Source organism: Corella eumyota, chromosome 1 (genome assembly GCF_963082875.1).
Source record: "Corella eumyota chromosome 1, kaCorEumy4.1, whole genome shotgun sequence".
In the NCBI taxonomy this organism is placed as follows: domain Eukaryota; kingdom Metazoa; phylum Chordata; class Ascidiacea; order Phlebobranchia; family Corellidae; genus Corella; species Corella eumyota.
Window position 1 is genome coordinate 1521439 of NC_137490.1, and position 22484 is coordinate 1543922.

Below are 22484 nucleotides of genomic sequence, written 5' to 3' on the forward strand. Positions count from 1 at the left end.
TATTTGTAACTAATTTAAACAAAATTTTTGTTTTTTAGTGTTTATATTTAATTAAACTTAATAAACCTTACAATCATGTTGTTTTGTAACCAATTTATGGTATTTTAAATAGAAATAGTTAGATTTTCTTTATTATTTTTGTCAATTTTTTTCCATTTTTTTAACACAATTTCTGGATGTTAGGCTGGGTATTCTAGTGATGAAGGATTGATGGGCACAAGTACAACTGACATAGGAAATATATTGAATGGGGCAAGTGACTTGACTGATATGGGATCGGGAAGCGGTGAAACGGTAAGTTGAAAATTATTTTTAAAAAAATAGTGTGAAAAATTTTCGGAAAAAATTTGGAAAAATTTTTGGAAAATTTTTTTTTCCAAAAAAATTGAAAACATTTGTTTGGTATTACTGTAAAGTAATACATTCTTGATTTTAAATTACTGCAAAAGTAAAATATTTTATTTAAATATACTATTACTTTTATACTGCTTATAGATATTTTTGAGTAATTTGCATGTAATTGAATCTAAATGAAAACAGCTTTTAATAGATTTTTGTATAAATATATGCTGCTTATTAGTGCAACAATTAGTAGAAATATACCCAATTAAAAGCTTTTAAATGTTGATAATTTTGCTTGCAAAATATCTTGTAATTGCATTTTCGTTTGCTTGAAAATTGTAGATGGAAAATTCAGGGCTTCCCTCAAATTTGGGGGATGGAAATATGAATTTTGAAAAGTTAATTTCCTTAAGTGAAGCCTTTGTAAGTATTTTGCGTGAATAGTTTTTCTGCAGTAGTTTTTTTAAGGGCAAAAAACTGGTTTAAAATATGCATACTTGCAAAATTAATGCACCTTTGTTAAATAAAGTACTGGTTTACTTAAACAAAATCATTGCCTATTTTAAATCAAGTTTTTCGTTTTTTATGTAGAATAGAATTGCTTTTTCTTAATTCTTATTCTTTATATTATGCTAAAATTGTATTAAGTTTTGGTAGTAACAAGTTTGTATAGTTTTGTAGGCAAACCACTCTTAATAAATGACCATAGAAACATTATATTATATCTGTTCACCACTAGGTTGAGCAGATGTGCAACCAAACTGATGAATTGTTGGAGAAGGTAAAAGCGACGTCAGATCGCACTAAAGAAGGTCTTGGAAAGGCAAATAATTTGGAAAATATAACTTCAGAGTTTGAGGCTAGCACAAAAGATTTATTGGATAAGGTTGGTTTATTATTAAAAAAAAATTAAATATTTAGATTTTAAATAAGTTTGTTTTAAAATTTTAAGTTTTTTACCCTAAAAACCTTTAAATTTTAAACTGTAAATTCCCTTAGAGTACTGTTATAAAAAATAGAATTTTTTTTAACTTAATTTTAACCTACTAGCTTGAGTTTATTCACCGAAAATTTAAAGTTTATTCACCAAAAATTTAAAAATTTTAATTCACCAAAATTATCCTTCTTTATTAGTTAAGAGAAGAGGCTACAGGAGATAGTGATGATTATTACATCAAGCTCCGAGATGCACAATTGTTGCTTAACAGAATGAGGGAAAGAGATTTTGATCCCATGCAAAAAATAGCTGACGATGAACTAGCTTTAGCCAATGACTGTAAGTTGTATAAATATATTTAAATAAAAATTAAGTTTTATATTTTCTGCTAGATAATAAATGGCTTATAAAATATAACTGGTTTTTATTTATTTGGCAAATTGTTTTTTTTTATTGTTTTTTTAATGTCTTTCTTGATTAAATTTTATTAGTTTTAAACAAAATATGAAAGTAAATAAATCTAGTATCGAATTTTAACAAGAAAATATGGATAAATATCTGTATTTAAAAAACTTAACCATTAAATAATAATACTTAACTATTAAAATTTGTGGTTTATTATTAGAGTAAATAAAACCATTTACAAAAAATAAAAAAAAATTTTGTTAGTTAGAATACTTAACCAATAAATTAATTTTCACAGTATTAGGAAGAGTGAACACCACTTTTACTGAACCAGCAACCAATATAAGCAACCAGGTTGATGAAGCCAGTGACCAACTTTCAACCACCCATTCCAAGTTACAAGATATTAGATCTCAACTTAATGATGCCACACAAAAAATTAATGATGCTAATACAGCTAATGCTGTCAACAAAAAGAACTTAACTGAGATGGCGGCTGCGATTGACAGTAAGTTTATTAATCTATGTATCAAGTTGATTATTTTGATAAATTTTTAAGCTTTTTATGCAATATTATATGCCTTAAAAATAAAGCAAAATACTGTTTTTAAAATTTGTAGTGGCAAAATTATAATAAGCAAATTAAATTAAATGTGTTTTGTTAATCTAAACAATGAACAACCAATTTGGTTGATGTTTAATGTTCGACTTTTAAAAGAAAAAAAAGCGTTTTGTCCAATTGCATTGTTTAATATATAATATAGTTTTAATCTTAAACTTTGGATAGGCCGTCCTATCGACTGGTTGGGAATTTTAATTGTTAAAAGAACTCTTAACTAATGTTTGCCTTTAATAACTTATTCAAAATTTATGTAAAGGCCAATTAATTGGACATACATAAAAATAATCGTCCACTAAACTTCATTATTTATAGATTGTTGAGGTTAACTGTTACTTAATTAATTGATTTTGTTTCCAGGCATCAACACTGATTCTGACATGGCCTCACAGCTCGTAAGTGATGCAAGTCAGTTGGTTAACACCTCAAAAACCTTGGTTGAGGGCCCAATCTCGAGTGGAATTAGCGAGTTGGATAACTTGAGTGGAGCATTGGAGCAAAGTGTGAACGAACTTCAACCAGTTTATGATGAACTGGTGTCCGAGAATGAAAGAGTTGCACCATTGGCTAATGCGGTAAAATAAATGTTTAAAACTTTGTTATAAAATATAGATTTCCCTGTTTAGAGTAATAAGGTAAAAAATAATAGTTGTGAAATATTTAGATTTTTTTTTAATTGACTTATTTGAAATAAAGGTACATTACTAATTAGCAAACATTTTAAAATTTAAACTATAAATAGTATTACGAAAAATGAATTTTTAAAACTTTGTTATAAAATGTATGTTCTCCTGTTTAAAGTAATTAAGTGAAAATAATTAAAAAATTTTTTAATTGTCGTATCTGAAAAGGTTTTAGCAAACATATAGAAATTTAAAATTTCAACTTCAAATATTACCACTTTAAATCTTATTTTTATACCAATATTTTTACTTTGTAGTCATTAGCGAAAGCAAACCAACTTAAAGAAGATGCAGCAGCCTTGGAAGCAATAGTTTTGGGACAGATTGAACCCCAAAGTGCAGCAAATGTTTATCAAACTATCTACAATTCAATGGAAAAAGCTAAAACCGCTGCAGATGAAGCATTAGCTGTAAGTAGAATAGATTTTTTTAAATAAATGTGAAAAATGTCTGAAATTTAAACCAATCATTTAATTTTAAAAATTGTAAAGTACTTTTGTTTATACTAGAATAAAGATAAGTATTTTGTAAAAGTTTTTCATTTTTTTAAATTATAAAGTTTATTTTGATTTTTTTTTATTGACAATCTTAATTTATTTCTATTTAATTCTAGGCTGCAACCAAAGCTGAATCAGATGTTGCAGATAAAAATCTTCAAGCAGAAGCTGACACAGCAGATCAACGAAGTAGTGAACTACTTACAGACACCCAAAACATGGAATCTGGTGTATTAGCAGATTTACAAGCTGATTTAGGGGTAAGTTATTAACATTTTAGCTTATAGTAAACAGTAGTGCTTAAAACTGTTTTACAATTTAACACACTTTTGATTTAGTTTTAAACAATTTAATTTTATGGAATACTTGATTTTTGTTTTAGGATGCTGAGACAGATCTAGATAACATTGATGAAGAAAAAACAAAACTTCTTGACCAACTTGTCAGAATAACGAGTGATATCGCTGATTTCGATCAAGGTGCATTTAACCTTAATATTATAAACATTATACTAAGAATGCTTTCATAAATCTTTATTTTTAGTTTTCTAAGTTAAAGGGTTTAAATACTGTGATTTTGTCCTTAATTTCTTGCCTAACCATACAATATATTCCACTCAGTATAAATCTAAAAATGCACAATTTTGTGAATACTTCATTTAAAAAAAAATTTACATTTTTAGCTGATATCCCAACTAAGTTAGAAACGGCTGAAACTGCGAGTAATGAAGCTGATTTAATAGCTGAACAAGCAATCAATGATGCAAATGATTTACAAGAACAAATCAGAAACGCCCCCGATCCAAATGTTAACTTAGATAGAGAGATGGCTGCAACACAAGCTTTACGTAAGTTCAAAAAAAATTTTAAAATCAGAAAATTTTATCTAAAAAAAAAATTCCAAAAAATTTAAATAAATATTCCTCCATCTAGTGGATCAGCTTCCAGAGCAGATAACAACCATGGATGACAAAGCAACTGAGATGCAGACGCTTGCGATCAGATTACAAGGATTGGAGGCAACTTTCCAGATGACAAAGAAGTTGGATGAAATTAAAAAGAAGATTGTGTTGACCAGGAATGTTGCTAACAGCGTAAGTTAAAAATTTAAAAAATTGTTCAGATATAATCTTGGTTCTTATACGTAAGTCCTTACACTTAATGTAGTTAACTTACAATTATAAAAAAAGGTTCTTTCAAAGGCACATAAATTTGAAATTTTTTATAATGTTAATGTAACAAAATTTATATTATTGTTTTTGTCTTTAAAAACCCTCTTAAATGTAATATATTAAAACACTTTTATTTAACTACTATAAATTGAACAAAAATTAAACCAAACCCTATTTTAAACAGGTTAAATCTGCGATGAAATTCACGAGTTCGCCAGATATTCCACTTCAATATACTGAGCTTAGAGTCCCAGTTACTGCACAAGATTTACCTTATGAAGCGAACTTGGAGTTTTATGTGAATGTTGATGAAGGCGCAACTGATAATTCTTTGTTATATATTGGAGACACCACTGTGAGTTAATATGCAAAAAAATTAGTTTATTTTAACTGGATTTTTATTGATTTTAAGTAGTTGAGATTATATTTGTCATAATATGGTCGAACTCTTAACTGATATTTATGCAGTTATTCACCCGCACACCACAAACGACGGTTTTATTTATTTTGTAGGCCTATCAATTTGTAGGCTTACAAACATACACATAAATATTTTGTCTATTAGGCTTATAAAGAGTCCTAATCTAAATTAAGTTTTCATTAAATATGACTGATTATATTTAATAAATATGTTTTAACTTAGATACCCATACCTTTTTGCAAATATTTAAAATTGTCTTGCTTAATCAATAAATACAGTAAATTACATTTAAAATTTTTTTTTCTTTAAAAAACCTAATTTCAATCTAATAATTCTCAACTTTAATATTTGTTTTACAGGGCACAAACGGTGATTTTATGTCGGTAGAAACTGTGAACGGTAAAGTGGAATATCACTTCAAGGTTGGTGATGGAATTGGAAAATTGGTCAGCGACAAATCAATTGACACCGGAAGATGGCATAAGATTAGTATCCAAAGGTTGGTATACTAGTGGTTTGCACACTATATATTGTTTAGTATACTAGCTGTGTTGGCGCACTATGTCCTTGTTATTAGTTAGTATGATATTTGTTAGTTTTAAAAAGAATATGATATAACACCAAGGTGTGTTTTCTTACTGTTTTTAGTTAGTTTACTGAGTGTTGTCTTACTGTATGATGGTTAGTATCCGAGTGTTGGCCTACTATCACTTGATTAGTATACTAATTTAAAATTTTTTTTAAGGTTGGGCAACATGGGTCGATTGGTGCTTTCCTACTCCCCTGAAAACCTGGGTCGGGGTGACAATGACCCATCATCTGGAGGTCAAATATCAGAGGTCAAGGAAGGTCAAACAGATGGGGGCGATCAGGTTTCAACTGGGTTTGACTCGAACAGTATTGGGTTCTACATGGGTGGTAACCCCTTGGTGCCTGTAAGTTTAAATTTAATTTTATTGTTTTTTTTAATTAGTTGACGTTAATTTTAAATTTAATAACATTTTTTTTTAATTAAAATTGCTGTTTGTTTATTTTACATCAAACCACCAAAAATGTTTTAAATTCTCTAATTAATATAAAGTTAGTGTTTTGTTTAATACTGATTTCACCAATTTTTAAAGTAGATTTTATCAATTTTTAAAGTAGATTTTATTTCAATTTTTAAAGTAGATTTTTATCAATTTTTAAAGTAGATTTTACCAATTTTTAAAGTAGATTTTTATCAATTTTTAAAGTAGATTTTATCAATTTTTAAAGTAGATTTTATTTCAATTTTTAAAGTAGATTTTTTTTCAATTTTTAAAGTAGATTTTTTTTCAATTTTTAAAGTAGATTTTACCAATTTTTAAAGTAGATTTTTTTTCAATTTTTAAAGTAGATTTTACCAATTTTTAAAGTAGATTTTTTTTCAATTTTTAAAGTAGATTTTACCAATTTTTAAAGTAGATTTTACCAATTTTTAAAGTAGATTTTACCAATTTTTAAAGTAGATTTTACCAATTTTTAAAGTAGATTTTACCAATTTTTAAAGTAGATTTTACCAATTTTTAAAGTAAATTTTTTCCAAATTTTAAATGAGATTTTTTAAAGTAGATTTTTAGGTTTTTAAAAAAATAAATTACTAAATAAAATTTTAAACTTTTAAATTTATATATTAAAAACAATTTTCATAGCTCCCACCTCCAATCCAAAATGCCCAAGTTGCTGGAGCCTGTATTGGAGACACTCGGTTAAATAACGCGACCGTCGGAATGTGGAATTTTAAATCTTACAACGGACCTTCACCTGGAAGGAACTGTCAAGACAGGTTAGCTTATTTTCTTGTTGTATTTAATAAATTGGCAAATTATGATATATAACTTAAAACCTGATTTACAACAGCTTTACTTATGCAAAATTTTAGCTAATAATGCTTTAAAATGTTAGATTTATTTAAGCAAAATTGCTAACTATTCGCTTTTTATTTTTGGATTGCAATTTTTTTTTATTTAGCTTGAACAAATATTAGGCTTTTCTTAAAATAACTTTATGTTTATTGCTGCTTTTGTTTAACTATATTTTCCTTTTATTAGTTTATCATAGTTTGCCATTTATTATTTTTTTTCTATCTATCGCATGTAACTTTGTTTAACTTCTTTTAACATATAAATTTATTTTAACCACTTAAATACACTATAAAGCATGGTAGATAACTCTAATTAAAACTACCTTGTTAATAATTTAGAGTAATTAGTGTACAAAATATTTGGTAAGTTAATACACTTGCTGCTTTACCATATAAGCTTTAAAACATACAGTTAACCATATATATACATTATCCATGATACTATCAACATATTATAAGATTTGTAACATAATATTTGTAAATTACATAAAAGTTGATGTTTTTAGAGCATTTCTTTATTCATGATAAGTTAAAATTTGAAATGAAAATCTAAAAAATACACCTTTTAAAAATGCTTCTATGCAAAAAAGCACACTAACTAACACACTTTCATGCTTTGCTTGTTTAAAAAATCTTCTAACTGCTGCTGGCATGTTTATTAACCAAATCATTAATTCATTAAAGGCCGGCTGATTTTGGAAGCATCCAACCAAATAACTTAATAGGCGACGGGTAAGCACTAACATTCTGCATGTTTTCTTTAAATACTTTATTCACTTTTTTCTTATTTAAAACTATAAAATAGTAAAGTCTGTTAAAATAGTATTTCTAAAGGCTAGTATCAGAATTTGTTGTATAGTAAATTAACATAAAAAAAAACTAAAATACGTACATATTTATATTTTACAAATTTTTTTAATTTTTTGTCCGAAAAGTTGTTTTTTATTTTTTTAAAAACTTTTCTTCTGCTAACAGGGCTGCTGGGTTAAGCTCCCAAGTTTGGAGGTTTAGTGGATATGGGAGTTACATCAGGATTGCAAGAGACGACACTCCATTCCTTAGCAAGCAAGGTGGTGCTGCACACTTCATAGGTTTTAAGTTCGAGACACTCCAGGATAACAGTTTGATGTTCTTAGTTGGGGAAACTATCGTGAGTTGAATTTTTAATGGAATTGATTACAGTTTGATAAAATAAATTTGTAAAGTAAAAACCCCTTAACTTAAGAATAACAACAATATTAACATAAATAAATAAGAATTTTTTAAATTATTTACCTGTCTTTTAATAGGTGTCTTGGTTTTATATATTTTTAAATTGAGTAAAGTTTGATAAAATAAATTATGTTAGTGTTAAACCCCCTGAATATTAGATTATCCTGAATAAAATGGAATTATTTAAATTTTTTGTTTTAATTCTTTTAATTATTTACCAGTCAATGTTTATTATTAAATATTTTATCTAGATTTTTTTTTGCAATTTTGGCTTTATCAAAATTTGTTTATACTTAAATTTTTGTATGTAATTTTTTTTATTTTATTTAAATCTTTGTTTAGGATCAATTTATCGCTCTTGAAATTGTCGACGGCAAATTTGTAATGACTTGGAATTTCGGTTTCCCAAATGGACCAATGAATGCTACGGTTGATGGTATCGTTGATGTTACTCAACAGAACTCTCAACTATTAGTGAAAGCTGGGGTGGCACCAACTCATAAAGTTATCGTCATGTCTGTTAACTTACAGTAAGTGGCTTTGAGTTAAGAGATTAAATTTGTAGGGTTTTATTTAATAGACTATGAGCATTGCAAGGAAATGTATATAATAATATATGTATTTCAGTTAATAAATACCAAAAAATGCATCTTATTATAAAGACTATATTGTTAAATGAAAAAATAAAAATTTTATGATTATTTATGTATATAAACAATATCATAATGATATATTTATACAATTAAGCTCAACAGCTAATATACATCTGCACATGTCCAATTTATAAAGCTTTAAAATAAACATAACTTCATTTGATGGTGCCAATAACTTTCATAATCAAATTTTTATTATAACTATGATATGACAAGAATTTTTATAGTAACTAACTAAATAAGTAAAAAATGCATTCCAATGAAACATTTTATTGTTTTTTCTTAGGTTAATGTTACAAGAAAGATTTGCTCAAGGTACTCCAGATGTTGCCGGTGATATTTGGATTGGAGGTTTATGGAAGGCAGACATCAATCCAGAGTAAGTACTTTAATTGAGACTCTATACAGGGTAGTAACTTTAATACAAGCTTATATTCATTAAACATTTTTAGAAAACCAATAACTACTGAAAATGTATTTTTCTATCAGTTTACTATTATTTATAGCCTGAATTTTAATCTTAGAATGTTTTTAAACTAAATAAATTATTTTTTTGTTTTTAAATTTAACAATTTTATTTTTATTCTAGTTTCCGAGGAGTTTTAAAGAACATCGATATTTCATTCCGAGGTTGTCTGAGTGAACTCAACTTTAACTCGAGGAGTTTTGATATCCAGAAAGCGAAGGAAAATGTTCAAGTTACCCGAGGGTGTAAGAAAGAGGTAAGAATTTATTCCACTTAACATTTCTTTGTTTAAAACTAGGTTTGGTAATAATGTAGTGATGTACTCATTAGTTCGGTCATTTTTGCTATTAAAAATCGTTGGCATAGTATAGTGGTTAGAACACTTAATTAAAAACTAATCAGCAGGTTTCAAATTTTTTTTTAAATTTTTTGTATTTTTTTACGTTGTGAAAAGGCCAATTTCACGGACTTAAACAAGGGGTAAAATTTGTTACCCAAACCAGTCTTGATTTTGCAAAATTTTTAATTTTTTACATTTTAGTTGTTTATAAAAATTTAATCTTAAAATTTTTTTTTTTAGTCTGTGCAAGCTTTACAATTGGACGGTAGTTCCTCCCTTAAAACCCCATCGGGGTTGAGAAATGCTCAGAGTCTTGACGGTGGAGTTGTTATTCAATCTAATTCACCAGATGGCACTGTCCTAAGTGCACAAGACCAGGTACAGCCTAAATAATATGGTGCTGGATCAAAAATAGTGCGAAAATTTTTGGTGTAAAATTTTAATTTTTTTGGTGATTTAAATTTCATTTAAACCTTTTTTATATCTTTTTTAATTTTGTATAAAAGCATAGTTTTGCATGTCTACTGTTGCATGATATTCGCAAGTTACTAAAAACAACATAACATATTGCTACAACCTTTTTATTTTTACTAATCACGCTTAACCATTATTTCACAACCATTTATGTTACTAACATTTTTATTTTTTAATCATTAATAACAGCATATGGTAATGCAGTCATTTTTTAACTTTGTTTTATTAGCCCATCGCTATTATTTCACATTTTATTTCAATATTACTTTGTATTCTCATAAGCTATAAGCCTGCATTAATATATTGTGCATGTCCAAAAAATAAAATTCTGTATTTTATTTACTTTTTTCTTATTAATATCTTCCCATGGGTGTATTTACTTAGACAGTGTAGCCTACTATGTTTCACTAACCACTAAATGCATGAACACAATAGAAAGCTAAGACTAACAGATAGCTCACAAGTAGAACATAATCGGTGTGTTTGCAATTAACAATATCAAGCAAGCTAGGTTTTGAACTGTGTTACTAACAACTGCTAGTATCAAACATATATGTTTGTATATATAAGCATATTAGTAAAGAAATGCATGTTAGTTGGGTGAAAAAGAGTTCAAAAATTGAATTAAAACTTTAACACAGTTTGATTTAGAACAGCACGCTATTAACATTAGAATTTCTTTTAAACTGGTGAAAAGAATTCTTGAATGCACTAAAAATTAATGTCAAAAAAAGCTTTACATAAGATTAACAACAGTTTTGTTGTAGAAAGTAAGCAAAAAAGGCATTTTTAGCTTTATTAAGAACCTGTTTGCTTAATTATATTCCACAATTGTAAACATATAATAATCTATCAGGGTATCGACACTGAACGTCTAAATCCAGATGGTAAAAAATCTGACCCAACTAACAACGCTGGGGCAGTTGAAAACCCAGGTAAAGATAAGTTGGATGTAACTGAGGCCCCGGTCGTGGAAAGTGCCCCAACTACAGAGGAAGAAATAATGAAACCAAATGTTGTAGCGCCAGTAGAACAACCGGATAGTAATAGTAAAGATGGCCTTGATGAAGGTGCAAGTGATCTAGAAAATGATGGAAACCCTGAAAGTGATCTAAATTCAGATAATTACGGAAACCCTGAAGAAAGTCCAACTGATTACCCTGATATTCCAGCTTTTGCTCGGGATGAACAAGCCAGAATGGGAGCAAAACCTTCAGAAGATAACGACAACTCAGAAAGTGCAACTTCAAGCTCCAGTTTGTTGCCTGTTGTGCTCATCGTCATGGGAACGGTGGTAGGAATTGTATTACTTGGAGCTGTTGTGTCATCTGTGCTAAAAGCAAGCTGGGCTGCCGGTTCCGGTGCTGGTACCGCACCGGTACCACCACCACCTATGGAGCAGCAACCACTTAATAATGTCCAAGCTCAACGCACAGCACAGATGGACTGGTAGACAATATTTTACATCACAAAAAATATTTAAAAAAATTATTTGTTAATAATTTGACATCACATAATAAGAAGAAAATTAAATTTTTTAACATAGAGCATTAAAAATATTTTGGCTCTGATAAATTAACTAGAAAGCATTGTATTTTCTTATCTTAATCCTTTAAGCTAGTTTCATATATTTTAGTTTTTATGCAGTTTTTATAATCAGCATTAACTTTGATGTCAGCATAAACATCTTGTAAATAAACTCGTGCCTGTTCTTGGTGTTACCATTTTTTTACCTTTAAAAGCAATTTTACAATACCTTGGTACATTTTTCTACAACATTAATGGTACTTATCAATAAACTCTTACCTTAAATTTTATCTGGTACACATTTTATTTTTTATCACACTTTTTTAATTTTTAAAATATCTAGTTTACATATTTGATTTTAAATTTATTGGTGCAGTTTTTAAATATTTTAAGCCCAATTTGGTACACTAACCCACTTATATTGTATGTTTGCTAACTAAGATTTTGCCCTGCATTTATGTAGTGATAATAAAACCTTGTACAGAAAATTTTTGTTTTGAAATTTTATTTAAAAGAAAACTTACGGAATGTCTAGAATTTAATTTTTTTTTTAAACCATTTATTTTGCATCAACATTTTACTTTATTTTCTTTTATATCTAATTTATTTTAATCAACAACTTTTTTTTTGTATATATCTTTATCCTCGATGTGGGAAAGTCAAATGCCCGACTTAAACATAGAGTAACATCAGTTACTCCGACCCAGTCTCGAGTTGCCTGTGGCAGTTTGGGATATTATATAGATTATAATTGTCCGATAATTATGCTGCTGATTAAGTGTTGGCTCAGCAGAAGTTTATACCGTTTATAGCGCCTTACTCAAAGGCGCTACAGCATGAGATCAGTGGGAATTGAACCTCGACCCCATGTGAGGTGTAGCAAGTGTTCTTACCACTACACCAAGCTGCCAGTAACTTACAATTAATTAAATTAGGTGTAAAAACCTACAACAAAATGTTTTTATTTGTTTAAATAAAATATACCAGAAAATTCTTAAAATTAAACAAGTAATTTAGTTAAATATTAATAAATTATTTTCCAAGTCCTAAAAACTAAATAACTTTTATTATTTTAAATTATTATTTTTAAGTCTACAATTAAACAATATTTTTATCAATTTGTTCTCAAATTAAACTAAACCCTCAAACAGGATGGTGATTTTGTCACCCTGTCGCTAAGAGACGGCCACCTAGTGTTAAGTGATCCAGATAAGGAAATTCAATCCGAGATGTTTTACTCTGACGGAAGACCTCACATAGTAATGTTCAAGAGAGATTCGAATAATGGGTAAAAAAAATTAGTTAAATTTTTGCCTTTTATTTTGTTTTTGTTAAAAACCTTGCTAAAAAGTAAGTTTAAAGTATAAAAATAGTATTTAAAAGTGATTACAAGTGTTGTGACTGCTAAACCACACTGCCGGCATATGTGTTTAACTGTTAAAAATTCTAAAAATTGATTATAAATTTAATTTCTTACATTACAGAAGACTTAGTTTATCAGTTGATGATTCTGATAAAGTGAAATCTCGAACTGAAATAAACAGAAGAAGAAGGGAGAATGCAGTGAACACAAATGTTTATATTTACATTGGAGGAAAGGAAAATGAACCATTTTATACCGGATGTATTAAAACTCCATTTATTAACGGGTAAGATATGTTTATTAATGTCTAATGATGCTTAGTGGATGATATATATTAAATATATATGTATGTCCAATTTATAAACGTACAAAATAAAAAAAAATGTTATTTGTGGTACATGTAAATTGTCAGGGGCAAATATTACTTAAAAGTTGCGACCATTTTGTGACAATTAAAATGCTGATCAAGTGCAGGCTATCCGCTAGTTTTGATGATATCTATATCATGGGACAAAATTTAACTGACCTTACTTTAAATTCTAAAATTCTAGGGCAAAATATTTTAAAAATGACCAAGATTTCAAGAATTGGAATAATTTTTAAAAATTTGTCATGTTGGGGTTTTGCATTAAAACTTTATACAGCAATAATTGATGTTCTAGGTTTAAACCCCACTGCTGCCCTGCCACGTTGTTGTTGTTAAGTTAATAACAGTAATACTCTAGCCTTATAAAATTGGCAGATGAGTATACAAACTATAATATAAAAAACCAAACTGACAAAATCAACTTAAGACTGTGTTAAATGGTCTACTGTTAGTCTATAACTTTAACTCAAGGCTTATGTTAAATGGTACTTAATGGTTGTTAGTCTATAAATTTGACTGTCTTACTTTATACCAAAATTAATTTATTTAAATTTATATTTAAGAGATCCTCTTCATCCGAGACCAACCTACCTAACTAATGGAATCAAATGTGGGGTAATGGGTACAGTATGTGTGGGACGGCCCCAGTTTAATACTTGTAACATGGGAGGAACAATATCTGAATATGAGGCTTTGAGTGAACCCACTGATTTTGATGTACCACAGCCAGGTAGGATTATTTAAGATTATTTTATTGATATTTTATTAAAACAAACATTAAATTTGGACCCCACCAGAAGCATAGTGTAGTGGTAAGAACACTGGGCTTTACCACTTAAGGTCCTGGGTTCGATCCCCACTGGTCTCATGCTGTAGCGCCCTTGAGTAAGACGCTATAAACGGTATGAACTCCTGTTGAGCCAGCACTTAATCAGCAGCATAATTATCGGGCAATTATAATCAATATAATATTCCAAACTGCCACAGGCAACTCGAGGCTGGGTCGGAGTAACAGTTGGTTCTCTATGTTTAGGTTGTAAAGTCAACCCTTTCACATTAAAATGTGAATTTTAAAAGTGTTTTTTTTATTTTTTTTTATTTTTAACATTGTTTAAACTGTATTTGCTTAAAAAAAAGTGTTGTAGTAAGTTTTCAACCAGATAATGTTTATAAAATATCCTGTTTTATTTTTAACAAAACATAGTTTTCAGTTTAATATTTATTGTATTTTTTTGTTTGGTTTACTTTAAAATTTTTTTTATTTTTCTTAAGCCCCTGCTGATGCAGCACAATCAGGTTTATTACAAGCTCCGATAGGATTAGATGCTGCAGATTACAATGCTGATGTTACACCAACTTGCGCTCTGCCATTAAGACCGGAGACCAGTGGATACAAATATAAAGGTATTCAGGCAAAATATTGGAAAAAGGGAATAATATTAAATTTATAAACCTATATTGGCTTTAGTTAATTTCTACTTATATTTTCTTTAGTTAATTCTTTTATGTACACCCAAACAGATTTAATTTCCTCACCCGTATAATATGAAATTTTATTATTCTTGTGGGTGACCCCATGTAGATAAATTAAGTTTTCTAATTTGTTAAAAACTTAAAATGTATTAATTCATCATTCTACCAAAACCTTTTTTTAGCTTTTTTGACAGCATTATATATGACATTTTACATTGGGTTATTAAAGGGACAAAAAAAAATTATTTAATTTTTAAAATAACAAATTATCCAATCTTTGATATTGTTAGGTGATGGTTTTTCTAAATATTGGGTGAAGAAATTCAATCCACAAAATTGGAGATATTCGATGTTTGTTAAAACTAACAAAGGCAGAGGAATAATATTCTTTATGTCAGATACCAGGTATTGATTTGTTTATTTTTAATCTATTTATTGTTAAAAGTCTAGTACTTTAAAATGTCAATGTGCATAAACTTCTTTTGTATATCTTTATCCTTAATGTGGAAAGGCCAACTTTATGACCTAAACATTGAGTAATATTAATTACCCTTACCTAATCTTGAATTAACTTTGGCAGTTTGGAATATTATTAATTAAAATATTTAATCTTTTTAATGATTTTAGCTCAGCAGGAGGTTATATCCTTTATGGAGCATTAATAAGGGGGCTAAATTGTAAAAGCAGTGGGGATTGAACCTAGCACTTCATGTTGTATAGCCAATTGTTTTAACCACTTTAACACGCCAAGAGCTAATACTTTATAATTATAAAATTATTTTTAAATTTTAACCATTGATAATATTTAGATGCATTGAACACATCGCCTTATACCTTATGCGAGGCAAGGTGGTGTTTAGTATAATGTTTGGGTCAGAGCACATGCAGATTGTGTCATCACAAAGAATAGACGATGGTTTGTGGCATGAAGTAACATTCGAAAGAAAGGGTAACTTTACTCAGCTTATGCTAAATGGGGCAATCGAAGATCATGATATAATGCATGCTGAATCACAGACTTTCCCACTCAATATGCAGTTCTACATAGGTGGCTTAAATGTAAGTATTGTATATGAAACTTACTATTAACACTATTAAATTGTGCTGAGCCAACACTTAATCAGCAACTTATAACCGGCTGCGTGGGGTAGGGGTAAAAACACTTGCCACACCACATGAGGTCATGGGTTTAATCCCCACTGAGCCCATGCTGTAGTGCCCTTGAGTAAGGTGTTATAAACAGTATGAACTCTTGCTGAGTCGGCATTAAATCAGCATTTTAATTAGCAGTCAATTATAATCCATAATATTCCAAACTGCCAAGGATAACTTAAGACTGGGTTGGGGTCTCTTTGTTTAGGATGTGAAGTTAAACTTTTCAGGATAAGGTTAGCTAAATGGGGTAAAAAAAAAACACAGTTATGAACTGGTTTATAGATTAATTTTTAGGAAACTTAAAAAAACAATAAATCTGCTTTTATCTATTAGAATTATTTAAATAATAATAAACCGACAATTAGCGTTTGGATCTAGTAATACTATGTATAATAAATCAAAACTGGAAGCAGTGGGAATTAAACCCAAAATCATTTGTAGTCATGCCTTACATCTTATTAACACAATCTTTTTTTAGGCTGTCACTAAGGATTTTGCAAAGCATTATTTCTCCAAGAAACTCTACTTATCAGACTTCAACGGTTGTATTAAAACAGTTAAAGTTAACAACAAACTGATTGATACTCTAGGCACTGGGTCAGCTTTGAGGGTCAATGTCAGGCCTTGCTTTGAGGGAGGAACAGAGTCAGGTTTGTAACTGAATTGTGTTTAGTTTTTGTGGTTTATTAATTTTTTTACATTTTTATATTGTCAATGTGAGAAAGAAAACTTTACAGCCTTATAGGTTATTTTGCATCAACCAAGTCAAGTTTTAAGACATTTTACTTTTTTTGATAAATATTAATCCAATAATATTGTCTAAATCTGTCCAGTAGGTTTACAAGTCGAAAAGTTTGGGTTTTGGGTCGCACTCATGCCAAACTTTTCACCCTTAAGCCCCTGATAGCTTAAACAAGCCTTTAATACTCATCTTCTCCCAATAAAAAAATAACAAAAAACTTAATATCTTAAGGTAATATGGTTAAAAAAATGATATTGCGTGAATATTGACATACCACTTTCTCTAAGCTCTTATAGTTTAAAAGCAGTTGGAGTATAACATAGAACCTAACTTGGGTATACGTAGTTTTATACACCATTATACCCCTGCTTCTAATTTTAATGTATTGTCTTATACCTGTATAGGAATGTACTTCCCAGTCAGAGAGGAGGGGCAACAATCAGCCTACATTGTAGGAATGCATGCTTACAATGTTGAGATAAACATGGAGGTGACTGTGGAGATTAAACCAAGGTCAAATAACGGAATCATTTTCGCAGTTGGAGGAGAGACTGGTATGTTAGATACATTGTAACTTTTTTTTGAGACTTTTTAGTTTTGAATTTACTTTCCTAGTTCAGGATACTGTTAATTTATGAAATTGCCCTATCCTTAACTTGTAGAATGGTTTATGACTTGGGCAAAATTAAGTTGCCTACAATAAGTTTTTTTTGGGCATATTAACTGTAAAAATAGAACCAAAAATGTAACTTGGTATCTTTTTTATTTGTCTAAAATATTTTGTGTTTTGTTTTATCTTGTATGTTTTGTTATAGCATCTCGTTTTTTAAACACATCTTTGTTAAGTTATGCTGAGAGTAGGTTTCTTTTATTTATTTCTGTGATTATTTCTCTTTTCTTATTATTTGTGTTTAACTTATTAGCTTTTAAGTTTGTGCTTGCTAGGTGATAGACCTATTTAATGTTCCTACATGTAATTTGTCTATGACACCATAATGCCCATTTAATACACATTTTAACAGAGCTTTAAATCTAGGTAATTACTTCAACCTTGTGATAATTGATGGACAGGTGGTTGCTAGGTTACACCAGGGGGGTGAGACCCTGTTTACCCAATATGACCCCAGCTCGTTCGGGGGTAGTCTGTGCGATGGAGCATGGCACTCTATTACTGGTGAGTATCTAAAATTGAGTTTAAATAAGATTGGTTTAAAAAAATTAAATGGTTTTATGGTAAAAAATGGTTTTAAATGGTTTTATGGTAAACTTAACAAAACTTAATTGTTTTATGGTAAATTTATGGTGTTATAGTGAATTTAATGGTTTTATGGTTAAAGATAAAATGGTTTTATATTAGAATATTAAGGCAAAAAATAAACCAATGTTAAAGAAAGTAGTAAAAAACAAAACTAATAAGAAAATGGAATATTTTTTCCTTCTACAGTGACCAAGGCCAAGAATATAATTGCTCTTATAGTAGACGGTAACCTTGCCCCTGTTGATGTTGGTTCAGAGGAAAACACAAATTGTAAAACAAATGGAGCTCTGTTTGTTGGTGGCTTACCAGGTGAACAGTTTAATTCTAAATATTAGTTAAGTGTCTTCCCCACAAGCTCCATTTTAATTTAGTTGGCTGGTTACTCCTAAAAGCTTGTTGTAATATGGTTACAAGACTTCTGCACACCACAAACTGTTATTCTATATATTTACTGTGATGTGTTAAGTTTTTATTACTGTAAATATATCTGTCATGCTATATTGTTAACCCTCGAAGATTTGTTACTCTGACTTAGTTTTAAAATGTCCTTAGCAGTTAAACAATGATTGGTTTTTAGGTAATTCATTTTTACTTATTTTTAATGTGAGGTACCTTATATTTATAAACTTTTAAAGAACTATATTGCTTTACTCTATAATAAACCCAGTATATTATAACCAACATTGAGGATAAACTTTAAAAATTTACCTTCTAGACTTGGTAGAAATGGATGGTGTGTTGACTACTCAGCAGTATGTTGGTTGCATGAAGAGGCTTAGAGTTGATTTTATATCAGTTAACACCAATCTTGCTATGTCTGTACATGGAGATATAACAGCTAATACTTGCCCTTTAAATTAATTCCTTTTAAAATTATACCTATTATAAATATAACTACATCAATGATCAATTAGTGCTTAAACTTATCATTTTGTTATCTGGCCTTTATTATTACTGTATCAAAACTTTAAAGTCTTACATATCTTTTAACGCTAATTTTTTTAACATCAATAACAATACTCTTATTTTTTATTTTAACAATAGTTTTCTTAAAATTTTGACTTATATTTTACTAATGCTAATGCCATTTAGTTACTACTTATAAATCTAACCTCATAGATTTTATTTCTTCTAGGTTTTTTTAACTGCATTCGCAATCTGTGCGCAATCATCGAAAAATTTAATTTCTTGAAAAATTTGGCGGATAAATTAAACATTGCATGAATAATCATAATAACATTTTACAAAACATCATTCTGTAAGTAACTAAAAATCGAAATTATTCGAAATTAAAAGGTAAGTCTAACAATCATAAATAATTTTAACTAACCTTTATTACTAACCCCTTTTTATTTTCCAGCTGCAATAAATCTTATGATCAATATTGTGCAATTATTTTGATTCCCGCGATGTGCAATCAACATTTATTGGCAAAATTCATTTGTATTTAGACTTAAAAAAAAACAAAAAAATAATAAAATCCATTGTAAATATTCAAAAATTAAGTTGTGAGTTTGTTACAGGTAAAGTACAAGTTATAATCATGTTGACTTTGAAATAATCTTTTTGTCTTTTTCAACAGTTTGTTTTAAATGAGGTGGAATAATTAATCTCTTAAACAAAACTTCTTTTTTAACTTCTAAACTTTTGCCAACATGACTCGATTTTATTCCAGAAATATCTGTAAAACTTTTCTTGGCATTATTCCAGGTGCGATTTTCGCTTGAAATTGATAATTTATCCAACATTTTACATGCTAATTTAGGTGTATAAGTTTGCAGTAATATACCACATACTCTCAAGCCTTCATACACACAATACAAAACTGATTCGCGAACTTTAACTTCGTCTTGGTTGTCTTTGTTAAAGTGCCATAACTCATTTTGCTGAATCAGCAAATTTGCTGATCGGACAGCTTCAATTATTTTCTCTAGTGAGTCACCAAATTGAAAATTTATCGCATTTTCATCGACAGATTCTGGTAACTTATGAATTAAGTTAATAAACTCATATAGTGCTTCAACGTTTACAAGTTTTAAAGTAAATCCAAGTTTTTCTTTAGTAAAATATTCAGCGTGAAAACCCAGATATGTATTAGTAGGGTTTAAAAGTTTGGCAGTTGATCTATGCAAACAGTTTCCAATTGTATTTGAGAAATCAGTATTAATAGTGTTGTACAGCAAAGCATTACAAAAGTTGGCATCATAACCTAAATCGCTTCGTTTTAAAAGAAAATACTTCAAACCTTCAGGGGTGACTTTTTGTGCTGTTTTAATTGGATCCACAACATTGCCGATACTTTTTGACATTTTTTGCCCCTCACTAGTCCAATGTGCATGGCATATAATCTGCTTAGGTAATTCTATTCCAGCAGCTATTAAAAATGCAGGCCAATATAATGCATGGAATTTTAAGATATCCATGCCTACTATATGTACATCAGCAGGCCATAGTTGCTTAAACTTGGGAGATTCAATACGAGGGTACCCAGCAACAGTTAAATAGTTAATCAGAGCATCGAACCATACATAGATGGTTTGTGAATGGTCGCCTGGAACGGGAATTCCCCAAGGGACTCTTTTTTGCTCCCTTGATATTGAAATATCGGAAATTGGTTTCTCAAAGTGCAACATTAAATCGTTGTAATATCTTTCGGGACGCACAAAGTTCGGGTTTTTTCTTAAGAATTCTTTTAATTCATCAACAACTTCAGATACTTTAAACATGTAGTTTGATTCGCTCGTCCACTCCAACTTGTGGCCAGTTTCCTTGGAAATGTGTTGTGTTTGACCAGTTTGTTCGTCGTGTATTTGTTCAATTTGGTTGGATCCAAAAAAACATTCATCGGGTGTTGAATACCAACCCTCATATGAACCTGTTTAACACAAAACAATGTTATCTATATATTTCTATATATATATATATATATAATAAAGCTTGTTGAATGATTTGTATGTAAATCCAATTTCTAAGCCTACGAAAAATAAAATCTAAAGTTATTGCGGGCAAATATTGGTTAAGAATTGCGAATGCAATCATTGTACAATAACTAAAATGTTGACTATTATCACCATTAAAACAGATTGTCCAGTGCTTATATTTTAAGTATCTTTTTATTAGTTTAGAAACTGGATTAAAAATGTTTAAACTTTTGATCATTTTTGCAAAAAAATTTGGATTTTGTTTATTAGTGTTTCACCTGTATTTATGGTTAATAGATAAAAACAGAAAGTCTTAACACAAGACCAAATCATATTGGTTGTTATTGATATTTTCTTACCCTTATAAATATATCCTCTGTCTTTTAAAACTTCCCAAAAGTGCTCAACAGCGTGAATATGTCTTTCTTCTGTTGTTCTTATAAAGTCATTGTTTTCAATGTTAAATGTTGTGCACATATCTTTAAACCTAAACAATATTTAAAATTTTTTTAAATCTTTAATTTTTGATGCTATTTAAGGTTAGGTGAACAAAAAAAGGTTTTTAAAAAGTGTCACCAAGAAAAATGAAAACTTGAATTTATACAAAATATTTCATAGATATAGGTTTGGTTGGTTGTTACCGTTAATAACACTAATTTAGTGTACAACAAACTTATTGCATACTTTTGCGAAACTTGATCACAAAATAATTTTGTTTCCACTTTTTTATCTTGTGCAGATTTAAATATTTTCAAGCCATGTTCATCAGTCCCTGTAGCTAGCATTGTTGGCTTCCCTGTTCTTAGTTTCTGCCATCTAGCTCCAGTATCAGCGAGTGTAGTTGTGTATAAATGACCAATATGCGGCACAGAGTTAACATAAAATATTGGAGTTGTTATGTAGTATGTTTTACTTCTTGATATAAGGTGGAAATGGGAAAATATGTTGGTGGTTACACTGCGTTTAATTGCTTTGTAAATAATTGTCATTGTGTAGTTTCTTTGTACAATTTACTTACTGTATCATCAGTATAGTTTTATAAATTTTCTACAGAAATAAACATAATTTTAACCCTTCTTTATGTTAGTACTGTTATATCTAACACTATGCAATTTAGTGGTTGTGTAAATTGCACCCTTTAACATTGCCCTAAAATCTTTTTTTGATTTCTACCCCCCCAAAATAAAGTTTACACCCCTCCAACAGTCCAAAGAAAATCCAGTGTTAAAGTTAATACATATTTTGTGGGGAATTCCCGCAATGTGTTTGTTAGCTAAAATTTAAAGTTGGCAAACATAAATGGAAGATAGCAAACATGTTTTATCCTCTTGAAATTAAATTTAAATATGCTAAAATATTTTTATTTTATAGATTAAATTAATAATTGGCTAATAAACTTTTTAAATATAAGTAAAAAATTGTAACTTTTTAGTGTAAAAATATCGTTTTTAGGTGTTATTAAAGAAGTGGTGTAGTAATAAGAACACTTGGTTTGAAAACATGAGATTTTAGGTTCAAGTTTCACTGCTTGCATATGGTAGTACTCCTTAAAAAGTGCAATAACTGGGCTTAA

At 29.1% G+C, this 22484-nt stretch overlaps 2 protein-coding genes across 6 annotated transcripts in view; one reads left to right on the top strand and one right to left on the bottom strand.

Moving 5' to 3' along the window:
* Positions 1–19485, top strand: part of LOC145746828 (laminin subunit alpha-5-like) — a 40363-nt gene extending 20878 nt beyond the window's left edge. Inside the window, exons 38-69 of one of the 5 annotated variants that reach the window (XM_082564837.1) lie at positions 184–294; positions 685–765; positions 1082–1228; positions 1477–1618; positions 1983–2192; positions 2664–2878; positions 3244–3396; positions 3600–3743; positions 3866–3962; positions 4166–4330; positions 4416–4576; positions 4839–5009; positions 5435–5574; positions 5821–6010; positions 6749–6882; positions 7300–7323; positions 7936–8110; positions 8515–8702; positions 9112–9204; positions 9415–9547; positions 9872–10009; positions 12784–12920; positions 13117–13281; positions 13926–14092; positions 14635–14766; positions 15126–15240; positions 15645–15894; positions 16469–16640; positions 17137–17286; positions 17769–17906; positions 18177–18299; positions 18706–19485. In XM_082564837.1, coding sequence (XP_082420963.1) covers positions 184–294; positions 685–765; positions 1082–1228; positions 1477–1618; positions 1983–2192; positions 2664–2878; positions 3244–3396; positions 3600–3743; positions 3866–3962; positions 4166–4330; positions 4416–4576; positions 4839–5009; positions 5435–5574; positions 5821–6010; positions 6749–6882; positions 7300–7323; positions 7936–8110; positions 8515–8702; positions 9112–9204; positions 9415–9547; positions 9872–10009; positions 12784–12920; positions 13117–13281; positions 13926–14092; positions 14635–14766; positions 15126–15240; positions 15645–15894; positions 16469–16640; positions 17137–17286; positions 17769–17906; positions 18177–18299; positions 18706–18851 — 4707 coding nt within the window. In that variant the 3' untranslated portion in view covers positions 18852–19485. Of the gene's footprint in view, positions 1–183; positions 295–684; positions 766–1081; positions 1229–1476; positions 1619–1982; positions 2193–2663; positions 2879–3243; positions 3397–3599; positions 3744–3865; positions 3963–4165; positions 4331–4415; positions 4577–4838; positions 5010–5434; positions 5575–5820; positions 6011–6748; positions 6883–7299; positions 7324–7935; positions 8111–8514; positions 8703–9111; positions 9205–9414; positions 9548–9871; positions 10010–10961; positions 12114–12783; positions 12921–13116; positions 13282–13925; positions 14093–14634; positions 14767–15125; positions 15241–15644; positions 15895–16468; positions 16641–17136; positions 17287–17768; positions 17907–18176; positions 18300–18705 lie in introns of those variants that run through there. The other 4 variants (XM_082564839.1, XM_082564840.1, XM_082564838.1 and 1 more) reach the window with 4 other exon arrangements.
* LOC145746901 (methionine--tRNA ligase-like) lies at positions 19408–21929 on the bottom strand. The gene is made up of 3 exons (XM_082564844.1): positions 21596–21929; positions 21271–21398; positions 19408–20865 (listed from the first exon to the last, which is right to left on the bottom strand). The coding sequence occupies exons 1-3, from the start codon at positions 21898–21900 to the stop codon at positions 19532–19534; spliced, it is 1767 nt and encodes a 588-aa protein (XP_082420970.1). The 5' UTR covers positions 21901–21929; the 3' UTR covers positions 19408–19531.
* Between the last annotated feature and the right edge of the window lie 555 nt (positions 21930–22484).